The 15,445-nt window shown below is 33.6% G+C and overlaps 1 protein-coding gene and 1 pseudogene across 1 annotated transcript; one reads left to right on the forward strand and one right to left on the reverse strand.

Moving 5' to 3' along the window:
* The first annotated feature begins 426 nt into the window (after window positions 1-426).
* Window positions 427-4,668, forward strand: LOC110694418. Its single transcript, XM_021871591.1, has 7 exons — window positions 427-726; window positions 1,799-2,079; window positions 2,244-2,299; window positions 2,403-2,481; window positions 2,564-2,702; window positions 3,432-3,545; window positions 4,070-4,668. The coding sequence occupies exons 2-7, from the start codon at window positions 1,913-1,915 to the stop codon at window positions 4,259-4,261; spliced, it is 747 nt and encodes a 248-aa protein (XP_021727283.1). The 5' UTR covers window positions 427-726; window positions 1,799-1,912; the 3' UTR covers window positions 4,262-4,668.
* Window positions 4,669-6,298: 1,630 nt separating this feature from the next.
* LOC110694419 lies at window positions 6,299-12,177 on the reverse strand (annotated as a pseudogene).
* Window positions 12,178-15,445: the final 3,268 nt, after the last annotated feature.

Below are 15,445 nucleotides of genomic sequence, written 5' to 3' on the forward strand. Positions count from 1 at the left end.
AATGACGCGTAGGATAATTTGAGAGTTAATGATGTTAACAATGTTTTGTTTTAATAATACTTCCTCCATTTCTTTATAGTTACAACACATGCTTTATCACGATATTTAAGAAAAGTGGACTTCACATGATATAATACATTTAAAATGGGCTTAAGAGGTTGTTATGAGTATAATCAAGTGGGCCATGAATTTTAAATAAAGGTAAAAGTACCATTATCACCATAAAAACCTTCTTTTTATGATGTGTTGCAACTATTGTGATATTTCCATTTAAGAAAAGTGTTGTAACTATAAAAAAATGGAAAAAGTAGATAATAAAAGTTTTAAAAAAAAATAAAAATTTGTAACTTAACGTGAAGTTAACTACCCGAACCCGAACCCGAACCGAAGGAAAGAAAACAAAACGTTAGCCAACAAGTAGCATCAATGTACGGCACGGCATTGGTGGATTACTCGCACAACAATAGGAGAGATCGAGAGAGGAAAGAGTAATAATGTTGTTTTAGACAACGAAGAGGAATATGCTGGAGACTCCTCTTCCGAAGATTCTCACTCCCACGCGCATCTCCTCTCCTGTGATCCGCATCTACTCTACAATTTAACCACCATTTTTTTCAATTTTTATTTTTATTATCATAACTTTATTTTTAATTTAATCAACTTTACTTTTTCATTCTAGCTTTTTCCCAAGTTTCTGGGTTTCTGGATTTACCTTCTTTTACTCAGGTATAATTTCTCTTTCTTGATTTTATTGGGATTAATTAGCATTGCATTTTAAAGTAAAATTAATTTTGAACTTGGTTGATCTTGTTTTCTTCTTACTAACCTCTAATTTGTTCTGGGTACTTGAAATTATTGTGGGTTCATCATATCATCTGATTACTTGTTTTTCTTTTGCATTATTTTTTTGAAGGCAATAATTATGTGAACTTTTGTTATGATTGATGAATTATAACAAAAGGGTATTTTTTGATGACGTAGGAGTAGTAATTTAGTAATTTAGTTTATGATTGTAGTTAGCTATGATTTATGATTAATGACTTCTTTGTTGACATTTATTCAAGCTTGGCTCCGAAATGAGAAAGCAAATGAATGAATGTATAATATGTAAATGAAAATTATTGTTATTTATAGGAGTCTTATATATCCTGAAAGTTATTTAATCTGAAAAAGATTGACTGTTAGCTTGAATTTGTAATTGAGGTAGTGTGAAATGGGATTTGTTTGTCAATATAACTGTTTGAAGGTTTGAGACTGGTTTCCAATCGGTAATTAAGTTAAGTTAAAGCTGTCTGATTTACCCTGGAATACTAAAATCTACTATAATTCTTTAGCAATTAAATTTTCATCCTCTCCCCATTGATTAGACAAAGTAGGAATATGATTCAAATGCGGCCTGAAATTATTGTTGATAGAATATTATCAATAGTTTTTTTGTGAAGTGTAAAATTCGAATATAATATTGACAACTAGGAGACACAAATTAAAGCTCAATGTAAAGCACGTTTTGTGTTAACAACATTATAGTATACAAATTTATCACCCTCTAAGGTGAAAGTTGCACGCTATTAAATATAGGAATAAATATATTAGTTATTGGTATCTCTTTGACTCTTATGGTCGTCGAAGGCATATGTTGTAGCTATTTGTGAAAGTGAACTGCTGTGGACAAACATGTCTTACAATTCCTTCATGATTGAGCACTTCTCTTATACTTTATATTCTTCTTGCATGTTTTCTTCTTTTATACGAGGAATTTGTGATGTTTCCATAATGTGTTATTAACAAAAAAATCCAGTTTGAAGCTCTGCCTCACGGCTGACAACACAAGTTTCCTGGCAGCAACAAGTCTTTTGACTGCTACCTGCAAGTTATTGTGGGTAGGCAGTACATGTTTATAATTAAATAGGAGATGGTTCCCCAGAGTGCATTGAATTCAAGTCGAGCATTAGAAGGTGTGCATGGAGTGCAGGTGGTGCCACATGCTCCATTTGTTGTTGAAGAGGTCACTCAACTCGGGGACCAAAGGCCAACTTGTAAAGATTCAAATACAAGAATTAGTCGACATGTATTAATGCAGTGAGTGAAAATAAAATAAAATTCCTTTGTTATATTTTCAAAATATTATCATATTTGCTTCGTCTATTGATAGCATCTTGGGAAGCTTGATACCAGTTGGTCATAATTATTCCAACAACTTGAACCAATATTAATAACCTAATTGCTTGTTTGGACATCATCAGACGCGTGCAGGAGCAAATAGCCATACGTTTAAGACCTGTCCAATGCTGCCATACCGGTATTTTGGAATTCCGATCATTGCATTTATTTGCTAGATTAGTGTGCAATGTATATTGTTGAAGGCTACTGGGGATATTCATGGCTATCCTATTTACCTGTAGGTGATCAAAATATTGCTGAAACAGTTGCTAATGTTGTAACATCTCTTCCATTTATTGCTCTTGGAGCCCATGCACCTAGGTCATACCTTTCTTCTTTTCATGGTATCTTTTGTCCGAAACCATGTGGCTGTGCCTTATCCTATTTGTATATTGTGGTGCAGGAAAAGTTACAATTCCAAGCTCTATGCTAATTCTCTGATTGGAGTTGGAGTTGCCTCTAGCATGTATCATTGTTCCAGGGGCAGGATTAGGAAGTTCCTGAGATGGGTTGATTATACCATGATAGCAACTGCAACTGTGGTAAGATTGATATGAATTACTTGTTGATTCAAATTACTTGCACTTGCTTTTACTATAAAATTAGCTTTTCAGTTACTTAGAGGCCAAGTACAGTGTGAACATATATAAATCCACTGATCCCCCCCCCCCCTCCTCTTCCTTTCTAGCTGATTCAAATCATTTTTAACCCAAACTATCATTCAAATCATTTGTGATAGTCCTCTCTATGAACAATCACAAATCAATCATTCATCACAATTCATCACAAATCAATAGTTTATGATTTGTGATTCAAATCATTTGTGATAGTCCTCTCTATAAACTATCACAAATGCAATAGGAAAAAAAATAAAAAGGGAGTTACAATAACAGAATTGTTAAACTGTAATTACTAGCTTTCTCAGTTCCTATCAGACTGTTTGCTTCTGTATGTATGAACGTTATAACCTGACACACTCAAATTGTGAAAGAACATCTCTGCTATGAAGCAGGTTAAGATATCAATTATGATGCATTTTGATGCTCTCAAGACACATGATTACATGAAATTATTATACTACTGCTAGTGGCTAGAGGCCAAAGGTTATGCTATCACTCTTGTCAGGCTAGATTTTCTTATAGCAGCCAAGAAGAATTATTACCCACCATTTGACAAACATGTTGGCAAAGGATCATCAGCTATAAATATGATTTCTAGTTGTGCTTTGTTGTCCACTGTCCATATTCCTAATGGGTGGAGAATTCTTGCAGTGTCTTTCGAGAGCACTTAGGAGTGAACATCCTAAACTTCTGATGGCTGCTTCTGCTGTGTGTCTACCATTCCAACCACTCATGGTTTCACTTGTTCATACTGGTTTGATGGAGGTAGTTTCCCACTTTGATATCTCTGCTAAATGTGTTTGGATGAATTTGGATTCCTGTGCTTTATTGACTTATAACATTATATTAGGCTAATTTTGAAGAGGAAAAAAAAAAAAAGGTTGTTTCATAATAGAAGGGACTCATATCTTTCAAGTTAGAGTTTTGACCATGACGTATAATATTGCTTGATTATCAATATGTTAGAGATATCAATAATCACAATATGCACATGGATTCTTTATATTATGGAATAATAGGATCATTGATCAATAGGTAACCTCTGTTTTTTGAAAAGTTCTTAGCAAGAGAAAGGTAGAAAACAATCTTGACTTTCCTACTATTTTATTTCTTTGATTCATTAATGACTTCATGTAAATATTTGTGTTCTATCAAGGGTAGCTGCCTTTTTATTTCTAAATTGTTACGTAGTATTTTTAATAGATTCTCTCTCTCTCTCTCTTTTTTTTTTTTCCTCTTTTTTCTACCTTTGTTGCCGTTGTACTGAATTTGAGCTTCTCTGTTTCCAGGTGGCATTTGCCCAAAGGGCATTCAAAGATCCAGAACTAAAACTGGCACACAATGTCCACAAGGCATGTTCATTGTTGGGTGGTGTGTTATTTGTTGCTGATGATGTTTTCCCAGAAACTCCGTACCTTCATGCGGCTTGGCATCTTGCTGCAGCTGTTGGAGTTGGCACCTGCAATAGGCTTCTTGAGTAACATGGACTTTGGCTAATCTATTGGTAAAACTATAGAGGGTAAAAAGAAAACTAGGAATATTGTATAAAATTATTGAGCTATCCTGAGCAATTGGATTATCTGAAGTGATTAAGGCTGTTATGTATCACAGCAAATTAGGGGGAAAATTTGTATATATTTAAGAATGTAGACTGTAGTATTTATCAGAAGGGGAGTTTTTACGGACCGAGAGGGTGGAACAGGGGGTTGATGAAGGTGGAAAGAAAATGTAGTATGTAACGGCAACTATTGTTGCCTTAGGGACTGAGTCTTGCATTCTTTGGAACTTGTAAACTACAAGTATTATGTTCGTTATGGTACTCAAGACCAATCAATACTTTTTAATGCATAGGATTGGAATTTCTCATAGAATAAATTCCATTATGAAATTGATACAAGGCACATTAGATACATTTTGTCTGAGCAAGCGTCTCTCTGTTGGTCGGCTAAATTGATAAGCACTAGAAACTGTGTCATGACTGTTATCATCCACAATTCTGCATTGCATAAGCACGAAAATTATGGACTAATGACAGTAGTGTACCTCTTTTCGGTAAATTTGCCTTTTCCTCCGAAAGACTTTAGTTGCCGACATAAATTTGGAAGTTTCTTCCAGTACGTTACTTCTTCCTTTAATCTTTATGGTACTGAAGAAAGTGAATACTACTCCGGACATAACATTAGAAGAAACATCCTATGTCAGAGCTACAAACTGAATATTTTGCTGGATTTAAAGTGAATCTTTTTGTCAAACTTTTAAGGCACTTTGTTAATTGCTCCTATATCCAACACTTAATTATTTACGCTGAGCATTTAAAAAATTCATGAAATGTCATCGTGTTTTCCAGAATTCACCAAATGTTACTGACAAACAGTAAAATGTCATGCCATGCCATTAATGAGGTATTTCCGTTAGTTGACCGTCAGTGCCCGTTAATTGACCTCACCACTTGCCACATGTCACCTTCTGATTGGTCCGTTTTTAAAAATAAAAATAATTAAACAAAAAAAAAAACCAAAATATTTAAAAAAAATAAAAAAAATTAACAAAAAGAAAACAATAAAATTTTTTTTAAAAAAAACAAAAAAAAAATTTAAAAAAAAAAGGAACTTAGAGGTGGTAACCACCACCTCCTCCCTGCCGTCGAGCCCCCTGCCCACCCCAAAACCCTAGCCGCTGCCACCCTCTGCCGCCGGGGCTAGCACCGAGAGGCGCGCCGGCGACCTCTCCTCTTCCCCCCCTATCCCGTCACGACCCCCTAACCTGCGAAACCCCACACCCATACCTCCACCACCCCCCTTCCTCTTCCTCTCCGTTTTCCGGCCACCCTACCCAAAACCCATCCCTTTTCGAAAACTTGGTGCAGGCTGACCTTGGTGTGGCATAATGTCCATCAAAGTCTGTAGATGCCTCATTCAAGAACATTACTTCTGGATGAATTTCAATTGACGTAAACAGTAATAGATCCCAAGGCTTATCCTTGAATATCTACAGAAATCTCAAATTATCTTGTTGCATCTACCTTGCTTCTTTACAGAAACCAAAACTTCCTGTAAACAAGTCAAATGTCGGAAATCAGAGAGGGAGAGGAAGGGGGTGGGGGTGGGGTGGGGTTTCGGGGTCGTGGAGGAAGGGGGTGGGGTTTCGAAGGTTAGGGGGTCGCGACAGGATAGGGGAGGGGTCGCCGGCGGCCTGCGTGCCGGTGCTAGCCCCGGCGGCTGGGGGTGGTGGCGGCTAGGGTTTTGGGGTGGGCAGGGGGTTCGACGACAGGGAGGAGGTGGTGGCTGCCACCTCTAAGTTCCCTTTTTATTTTTTTTTATTTTTTTGATGTTTTTTTTTGTTTAATTATTTTTATTTTTAAAAACGGACCAATCAGAAAGTGACAAGTGACAAGTGATGGGGTCAACTAACGGGCACTGACGGTCAACTAACGAAAATACCTCGTTAATGACATGGCATGACATTTTACGGTTTGTCAGTGGCATTTGGTGAATTCTGGAAAACACGATGGCATTTCATGAATTTTTTAAGTGCTCAGTGACATTTTATGAAATTGCCGTATTTACTATTTTACACCAATATGAACTGTTTGAACAAGGAATTTCAAACGAGGAATAAAAATGGATACAGAAAAGACGGTCAATTAGTTGCCACTGCAATGTGGAAGTACATATTCTAACATACAAATTTTTTAAAAAAAGTTTTTTTATAATCAAAATGATGGTGCAACTCAAACTATGAAGTAAAACTTGCAAATGCGCCAAACAGTAGACAGAACAGGCCAGTGGATGTGCTAGATCAGGAAACATATATGGGCTCTGGCTCCTGCTTTCTTCTGATCCTGCAAGCACGGGAGGGGATGGAATACAATTAGAATCGAAATATGGAAACTCAAACAATTGGACTTTAAACTTTCCGAACAACCTGTCGGATGGACATTGCCAACAGCATAGTTATACAAAATAATACTCCGCAACATTACAGATCATTCATATACTGCAACTGACTATCAGTAACGTCAAATTTTAGTCAATATCAATCATTGGTTTTTAATTGTCAGATAAAAAAAAAAGAAAAAAAGCTGTAATAATCATTGTCCCCTCGCCCACTTAAAATAGAAAGCATTCACTATCTTTCCTAAACTGGCGCCAAGGGAAAAAAAAAAAAAAAAATCCAATTATTGCATCACTAGAAAGAAGATACAAATTCTGCACATTGTGTGCTCGACTGTTTTGAATAGCTAATGGGAAGTTAAACCGTCTCTATATAAATGGTGTGGTGGGATTCGTATGGAAATGGAGAAAGTGAAAGTGAGGGATACATCTTTCCCTTGTTTCGTTATGACTTGAATAGGCAAAAGAAGAAAATTTGAGGATTTATTTTACTTCCCTGATTGCAACACCTTTAATATACACGTGGTTGCACCTACCTCTATGTGCACCTAAATGTAGTTTTTTTTTGCTTATTTTATTATTTTAAAATGAGCAAAAATAAATAAATGAGCAGAAAATACCCTAGGTGCACTTTGTACCCGGGTGTATATAAATTTATTTTCCCTATTTGATAAATTAAAGCCTTTCAATGTAGGAAAGATTTAGAAAGCATAGACAAGCTCATTCCTCTCATGACCTCCCTTTCTTTTCTCTCTCCTTCCCTTCCCTTCCCTCCACTCCCTTTCCTTCCAAAAAAGCTATCCAAACATAGTGTAAGCAAATATGTTGCAACACACCTTTTTTGGCACGCTACGTGAGAAAGTGATCAGAAACGGTAAAGGAATGGATTAGGCTATAAAATTAAAACCGTAGCAACTTAACACTTTGTTTTCATCGGTGCTAAAATTATTTCAAATAATTTAACTGTTTACCTAGTCTAAAATCTTCGAAGTGTGTGTCAAAGTGGTGTGTTGCAAGTATATATAGAAATGAAGGAAATATAACAATATTTCCTTTTATATTCTCCAAGGGTAAATTAGAACCTTATCAAAAACATTAGGCATCACTGATCATACAGTGGAAAAAAGTGAGCAAACATTGCCATGTAGATAATAATAAAATAAATAAAAAGATTTTAGAATGCAGAAAATATCCAGACACTCACCAATTATCTCCAGCCCACTTGCAACCATCAGTGTCCACCACATGCAAACTATAAGCATGCCTTGAACTCGGTGACTGGTTCTCAAAACTACAGTGAGCATATCCAAAAATAAGAGAACACACATTGTACATTTATTGAGTGTTAAATAGAAGTCATGAGAGTTGACTAACCTCTGATGAATAAGATCACCATGAATGACAACCAAGGAACCAGCTTTAACTTCAATTGGAACAAAATCATTCTGGTCGTATGATGGAGATGGGCAGTCAAAATGTACCCCTTCGTCATCTCTAATGAATCTTCTCACAAGGCCCTCTGAAAATTTAGTTTAAGAAATTAAAATAATGATTTGCATGGAATTTTAGACCACATATTATATCAGAAGGTCATGTACTTTTTTGAGAACCAGGGATTGCCCACAGGCAGCCATTGATCACTGTGGCATCTTCTAGTGCAAGCCACAATCCTGTACACGTTGGTGGATCTGTATAAAGAAATGAATTATCTTGGTGTGGCACCACTTCTCCACCAATACCTGGTTGCTGAAAATGGAAATCTTACAATCAGCTAATACTTCACTATTAGATGCCTAATTTTAGTTTTATCCCTTCTTGCATCGGTATAACCTATACTAAGCAGAGAAGCAGACATTCAGTTGAAAATGAAGCTACCCTTAACCAAGATTATTTTTCATTTAACCCCTCTTCTGACAGTCATATGCTTCGTACATAAAGAGCATCTTTTAGCATACATGTTTACAGGACATTCATCTGAGTCAACTAACCAAGGCTATGCAATTATCCAATTACATGATTGATTTTGTTGGTATTGATTATTATGCCTACTAAGAGCCTTTTATAGAAAGCCTGAGGTACGTAATGGTAGCTTCATATGTAGTATTTTCCAAATAGTATGATATGCATTAGATAAAGGAATGTCCATGGATCACCAATAATTTATCTTTAAGTGAAATCTAATTCTAAAACTTTCGTAATGGAACATAGGATCAAGTATAGGTTCTTTTTAATTTCACAATTTGCTTTGACGACTTTTCAGGTCAGTTGTCCTTGCTGGGGAGATGGCTACCATGGCTCACTAGAACGCGCTCAAATTCTAGGGAGTAAGAAGCAACCTCTCACCTCAAATATGCATGCATCTATGAAGAATCTGATATAACACAAAACTACTAATCTAAATCATCAATACAGGTCTTTGTATCAACTTGCAGGAATAATTTCCAAGAAATTGACTCGGTTCTGCCTTTTCTATTTCATGTCTTTGCCTCATTTGAGCCAGGGAGTGATCCTGATTCTGAGGGATGCAACAGCATTCCCTTGCCACATTGGTATAACAGATGTCAATGGAAACATATGCTTAACTTTTGAATAAAACATCCACCAGTATGATTGAGTTTGTTTCTAATTTCAATTTTTTCCATTGTTGACTTTATGAGTTGATATTCTTTTATCAGTTTTTGCAAGGAAAAACCAGAAAGTGAGTGTAGCAATATGGGATAAATGTAGCTATACCTTGAAAATGTACATAGACTGAACAACTGCCGGCCTTTTGTAACCTAAACTTGAGAGCAAGCTTGAGAAACTCTTTGAGGAGGAGAACTCTCTGAAAACTGGATCCAGCTCATGTAGAGCTGCAGTGGCAATTTAACAAGTACTCAAATGTCAAAATGTATTACGTACTAATACAAAATCTTTATACAAGGTAAATAAACTGCAACCTTTACAACCATCCTTATCGAAAGAGGTCAGAGGCAACTACATAGACCAAAGAAACAAGAAAAAAAAAATCTTTACCAGTAATGGTACCCATATAATAACATACCATGGCCAACTTTATTGATAGAAAGTTCTTTAGGCTGCTTTAGTTTGCCGTCCTCGTCAAATGCTTTCTCTAAATAAAACCAGAGTGTCAAAATCAGCACATAGAAGTCAATATCCTTTTTGAAAGCAATATGGAACATGTATATCTATAAAATTGACCTCTTGAGGAAAACAATACAAGACAGAAGCATCTTATTCGTGACAAGTGAAAACACACCTATCTCACCTAAATAGAATCTTCTACAATAACAGAATTCTAAGATATTCATCTCTGTTATAAATAGGTATGAGGAAGTTTCATTTACCCCTTCTTTCGGCTAAAATATGTCAGGATCCTTAAAAAAAATTTCTTTTATCTCCCCTAAATTTCAACCCCCCCCCCACCAAACACACACACACACAAAACTTCCTTTCTTTTGCATGGGGGTAAATTTGTTTTGGCAATAATGCTTATGATAACCAATGTGGCACTGGTAGAAACAAGCAACTTTCAGAAAAAATATCACACCATTTAAATATTAGCAACGTGGATATGATATTTGTAATCTCATGCAAATTGTCTGAGCATGATAGATAATGATTCGAACCAAGAATTAGAACAGTAAGCTTTTTTGAACCATGATGCAACCACTTTCTATCACAATACTCAGTATACATATTATCTATATAATAAGTTTATAACCATGTACACTGTTACCAAATTCCATTAGTTAGAGGTATGTAACTTTCATAGCCAAAGATAATTATGAATAAAAGTGACATACTAAAAGTCTACATTTCATCTTCCACAAAAGGAGAGCAGCAAGTCTACCAACACTTTACGGAAGCAAAACTTCAATCATTTGACGCTCTACATAGAGTACAGGCCTGTTCATAAAGAACTTTTGGCTAGCTTATTGTTGACCTTGGCTTTTAGCTAATTAATGTGGTCAAAGAATGAAAATTTATGGCTACTTCCAAAAAAAAAAAAAAGCTGACTAGAGCAGCTTTTTCCGGCTAACTATTTCAGCCTAAAATGAAAAAAGTTGATCATATTAACAATTAATGACCAAAAATATTTCAGAGTATGAAATAACTAAAAAGCCAATACAAAAAATATCTTAGTAAACAAGCTAGGTGAAGCCACTAACAACAAATACTTTCCAATTCAACTCTTAGCGTTTGCATATGAGTTCATTCCTTGAGAAACAAAAGAACTTCAAGCTCAGTAAATCAGCCAAAAACCAACTACAAATGAGTGCCAATTTTGAAGATTTAGTGGCTTGCTAAAAAAAAAAAAAAAAATCACTCCTTGAGTAATGAAAGAGCCTCAAAGAAAGAGATACCAAAAGTATAACCTAACCTATTCCTTGTTAACAAGCTTAAACAATTGGTAAATACAAAGAGATACATGCTTGCATCAATCATCGCTCATCCATGTAGAGAAACACCAAGTGAGTGTTCAACAATAGAGCGATATGATAACTAATCTAACAGATTAACCACACTTGGAATGAAAAGAATCAATTAAAGGGGTATCATGTATTATACTCGGTCAAAATTAATCTCGGGTAAGTTATCGTGCACAATAAGTACTACTATTCTACCCTTTGCTTCTCGGATTACCGCCTTGAGTTGTAATTCAAGCTGCTTTAGCATCAAACTTTGATCAATTAACTAAGCCACAAAGCATATTTTCGATAAGTCTTCAATCTCTTCATCATCAAATAGTGTATGTATTCTAGTTCAACATATCATATACGAAATTCAAATAAGTTTGAATTAACAAATAGTTTCAAAATAATTCATCAACATCAACAAACCTCCATAACAATTTGATCAACAACTCATAGAATATAATCAATGCAAGTAAACTCAATACCTTCAAAGAAAAACGAAATCTTCTCAGCGCTATCGAAAAAGTAATTATCTTTCGCATGACTCTGATCACCAAATATACAATAATAATCAAATTAAGAAATACAACAACAAAAAAGAGTGAATTTGATTAAATAAGTCAAATAAATAAATGGGTTCAGCAGAACAAACATGATCTTTAGTAGAGAAGATAACAGAAGAAGAGGAATCAAAATCATGAAGTAATTGTTCCATTCTAGTCCTCATTGACTTAATTTGATCTGGATTTGCAAAGGAATCCAATACCAAATATCCTGCAAAAATTGAAATTGAAATTGTATTAAAGAAGAAGGTGAGAAGAGAGAAGAAGAAGAGATGAAGAAGTGGTGAATTGGGTGACCTTGAGAATTGAAAAAAATCAAGCTGAATAGGGTTCAAACTACCGGGAATTGCCATCTTTCGACGATAATGGCAACTTTGGGTTTGAAATCTGAATTCTAGCAATGTTACGTGCTGGAGATTGGAGAAAGAGAAATTCCTATTTCATCACCGTTATGAAGATCATGAGTTAATCCAATAATTAGACGCTACACTCGTAATCACCGTACGCTCAATAATTTAACGCAAGTACACGACCACCTCCAAAACTTAAAATGTTGAAGGGGGTATTTGCGCGAAACTACCCAAAAAATCGAAAATTCAATCCGTAATCATTTCGAAAATTAGGGTATCTGATCTGATAATCATAACGATTTAGATATCCGTTCTAATAATTTGTTATCGGGTATGGTTATTGGATATTATTTTAAAATTAACGGTTACCCATTCCGATCCGATAAACAATTTTTTGTTTTTATTCCTACTCAAATCTATTTTCCCAAAATCTAAACTCTTACTTTACTTCATAATCACTTTATAAAATCAATGATTAGTAAGATTATTAATAATTTAGTCAAGATTATGTGGTATTGTTGTTAATTAGTGTTAAATGATATTATAATAACTACTTGCAATTTTTAGATACTTGCTCCACTTATCATTTTCGGCCGTTTTTAAATACTTGCTCTATTTCTTTATTTTGAAAGCATTTACAATATTTACTTCATTTCTCTGAAATAGCGGATCCAACATAAATCATATTTTATTAATTTCATATTCTCTCTCCTCTAATTCTCTCAACTATTTTTGTTTTTTACAATTTTTTATTCTTTCACCTACCCCACTACCTCCATATTTTATTACTTTCTCCAATTTCTTCTAAAACTCCGCACATGGAGAAATGGAGCAAGTATTTAAAAACGGAGGGAGTAAATTGTTAAGTTTAATTATCATTATTGGATACCTTATTGGGTACCCGATAACCAATCCGAAAATTAGGGTACCTGAACTTATCAGTTCGGTTTATGGATATCACTTTTAGTGATGTTGGTTATCGATTACCCGAACCGTGGTACCCGTCCCATGCTCACCCCTAGTATTTGGTTTATCAAGTTGGAATGGATTGGTATGGAATCTCGTAATAGAGAGGTATGGATTCTAAAACACATACTAGTCCAAAGTTGTTTGGTTTTATTGTTGGAATGCTAACTATCCTTCATTAATAGAATGGATTGTGAATCTTAGGGGGGCGTGGGTATGGGATTCCATCGGTATGGGAGGGAGTTAGAACCCTTTGGGTATGAGATTCCATTACTATAAATCTCAACCAAACAAAAAATTAGATGGAATGGATTCTAACTCCATTCTAACCCATTCCAAATTATCCAACCAAACGACCCCTAAAAAAAACAACCAAAGTATTAATACCAAAGATAGGTTGGCTACATGAATGAATAAATTAAGATTTTAATCTCAAAGATAAGTAGTTATGTGATTAAAGATAAGTTGGTTATGTAAAAATAAAAATCTAATATATTATATAAATAAAGTAGGCATTTTTGGAGAGCATTCGGAGAGTCACGTAAGAAATATAATTATTTCGACCAATAAGAAAAAAGATTAGTATTTTATTTTTGAATTAAATAATTATATCGCCATCTAGATAAAAGTAATGAATTAGATTTGATATATCTAAAATTTTAATGCCACGTAGATTAAAATTCAGGAATTAAATTATTTTAATGGAAAAAAATAAAGTAAAAATATAGGAAAAGATAAATTCATTAAATCAATACTACGAGTATAAGAAATCCAAAAAAATATAGCAAAAGATAAATCTCCAAAAAGATATTTAATTGGGTTCAAATTATGAAAATATCCTACTATTCAAAAATTATCTCCACATAACTTTACTTGGTGGAGAAATATGGTGGGTTCAAATATTAATTTTTTTTAAAAGATTTATAATATGGTGAAAATTATCTCCACGTAACTAAACTTGGTGGAGAAATATGGTGGGTTCAAATATTAATTTTTTAATTTATGATATGGTGGATTCAAATAGAAAAATACGTAACTATAATATGATAATTTATGAGTACATGTAGATATAAATGGAAGAGAATATGACTTCATGATAACCCAATAAAATAAATAAAAAATATTCAAATGATAAACGATTATAATAAAGTTTGATACCTACCATTATAAGATAAATTTTAATATTATTTATGATAAGAAATAAAAATTGTTCGTTAATTATAATTAAATCAAAATTTGTGATACCTACCATTATAAATTGACACATCATACGACAAAAACAAAATTTTGTATCAATACAAAACCCCATCAAGTGAATTTTGTGTTAGTTTTTGGTCATCAATGGTCGGGTAATTTTTAGCTTAATTTCTAAAATCCTATGTTTAAATTTGTATTTGTAATTATTACTTACATTGTGTTAATTTGGGATACTTAACAATTATATGTTTATGTTTTAATTACTAAATTTTGTTTTTACATGCACAAACGCATCATACGACACCAACAAAATTTGTATCAATACAAAACCCCATCAAGCGAATTTTGTGTTAGTAATTTTGTGTTAGTTTTAGGTCATTAATGTTCGGGTAATTTTTAAAATCCTATGTTTAAATTTATATTTGTAATTAGTTACTTACATTGTATTTATTTGGGATACTTAACGATTATCTGTTTATGTTTTGTTTACTGAATTTTGTTTTTACATGCAAATCTAATTTCATTAGAGAATTAAATTCGAGCAAAAATGATTGGAAAATCAAAGTACAAGTTTATCGCCTATTTGACATACTAAATTTCTGTAAACAACATAGCTTAAAAGTTTGGATATGGTCCTAATGGAAGAGGAGGTATTTTTTTTTATTTTTTTTATAAATTGTTTAATTTACATTTATTATATTTTTTTTATAAACCTCTTTAGTTTTTTATTAATTAATTTTATTAAAAAAATAAAATTTGTAATTTAGGTGGCTTAATCAAGTTATTAAAATAACTTAATTTCTTATTTTCAATTATAGGGTGATTACGTTCACGCCTCAATTAATACCAACTTTGTTCAACACTTTCATCCAAAATTGATTGAAGAAAAAGTTTACTTCTTTAGATACTTTTCAATCGTTCCAATCCAATGCCTTGATTTTTGTCATTATATTGATTTAATAAAAGTTCCATGCATGAATAAACACAGGGATGGACCGCATTTTAATTGTAATTAGTGGTCTTGATCTCATTGATGCAATTCATATCATACTACTTTTGATTAAAGATGTAATGGATGTATATTCTCCATGACATTGTAGACAAAATATAACAATGTGGAAACTAGCTAATTGTTGACTAGCTTAGTTTAGTTACTAAGAAATTTTATGTTGAGCATTGTCAAGCATATGTGGTTGAAATTAATTTGTAAAGTACTTTATTTGATGCAACTATTCAAGTTAATATTTTGGCTTTTATACATATATTTAATGCAACTAT

This window comes from Chenopodium quinoa, unplaced genomic scaffold (genome assembly GCF_001683475.1).
Source record: "Chenopodium quinoa cultivar QQ74 unplaced genomic scaffold, ASM168347v1, whole genome shotgun sequence".
Taxonomy (NCBI): Eukaryota; Viridiplantae; Streptophyta; class Magnoliopsida; order Caryophyllales; family Amaranthaceae; genus Chenopodium; species Chenopodium quinoa.

Coding starts and splice junctions, on each gene's coding strand:
- LOC110694418 (XM_021871591.1), top strand. CDS start 1,913: ATGGTTCCCCAGAGTGCATTGAATTCAAGTCGAGCATTAGAAGGTGTG. Junction 2,300..2,402: donor TGTCCAATGCTGCCATACCG/GTATTTTGGAAT, acceptor ATTTACCTGTAG/GTGATCAAAATATTGCTGAA. Junction 3,546..4,069: donor TTCATACTGGTTTGATGGAG/GTAGTTTCCCAC, acceptor CTCTGTTTCCAG/GTGGCATTTGCCCAAAGGGC.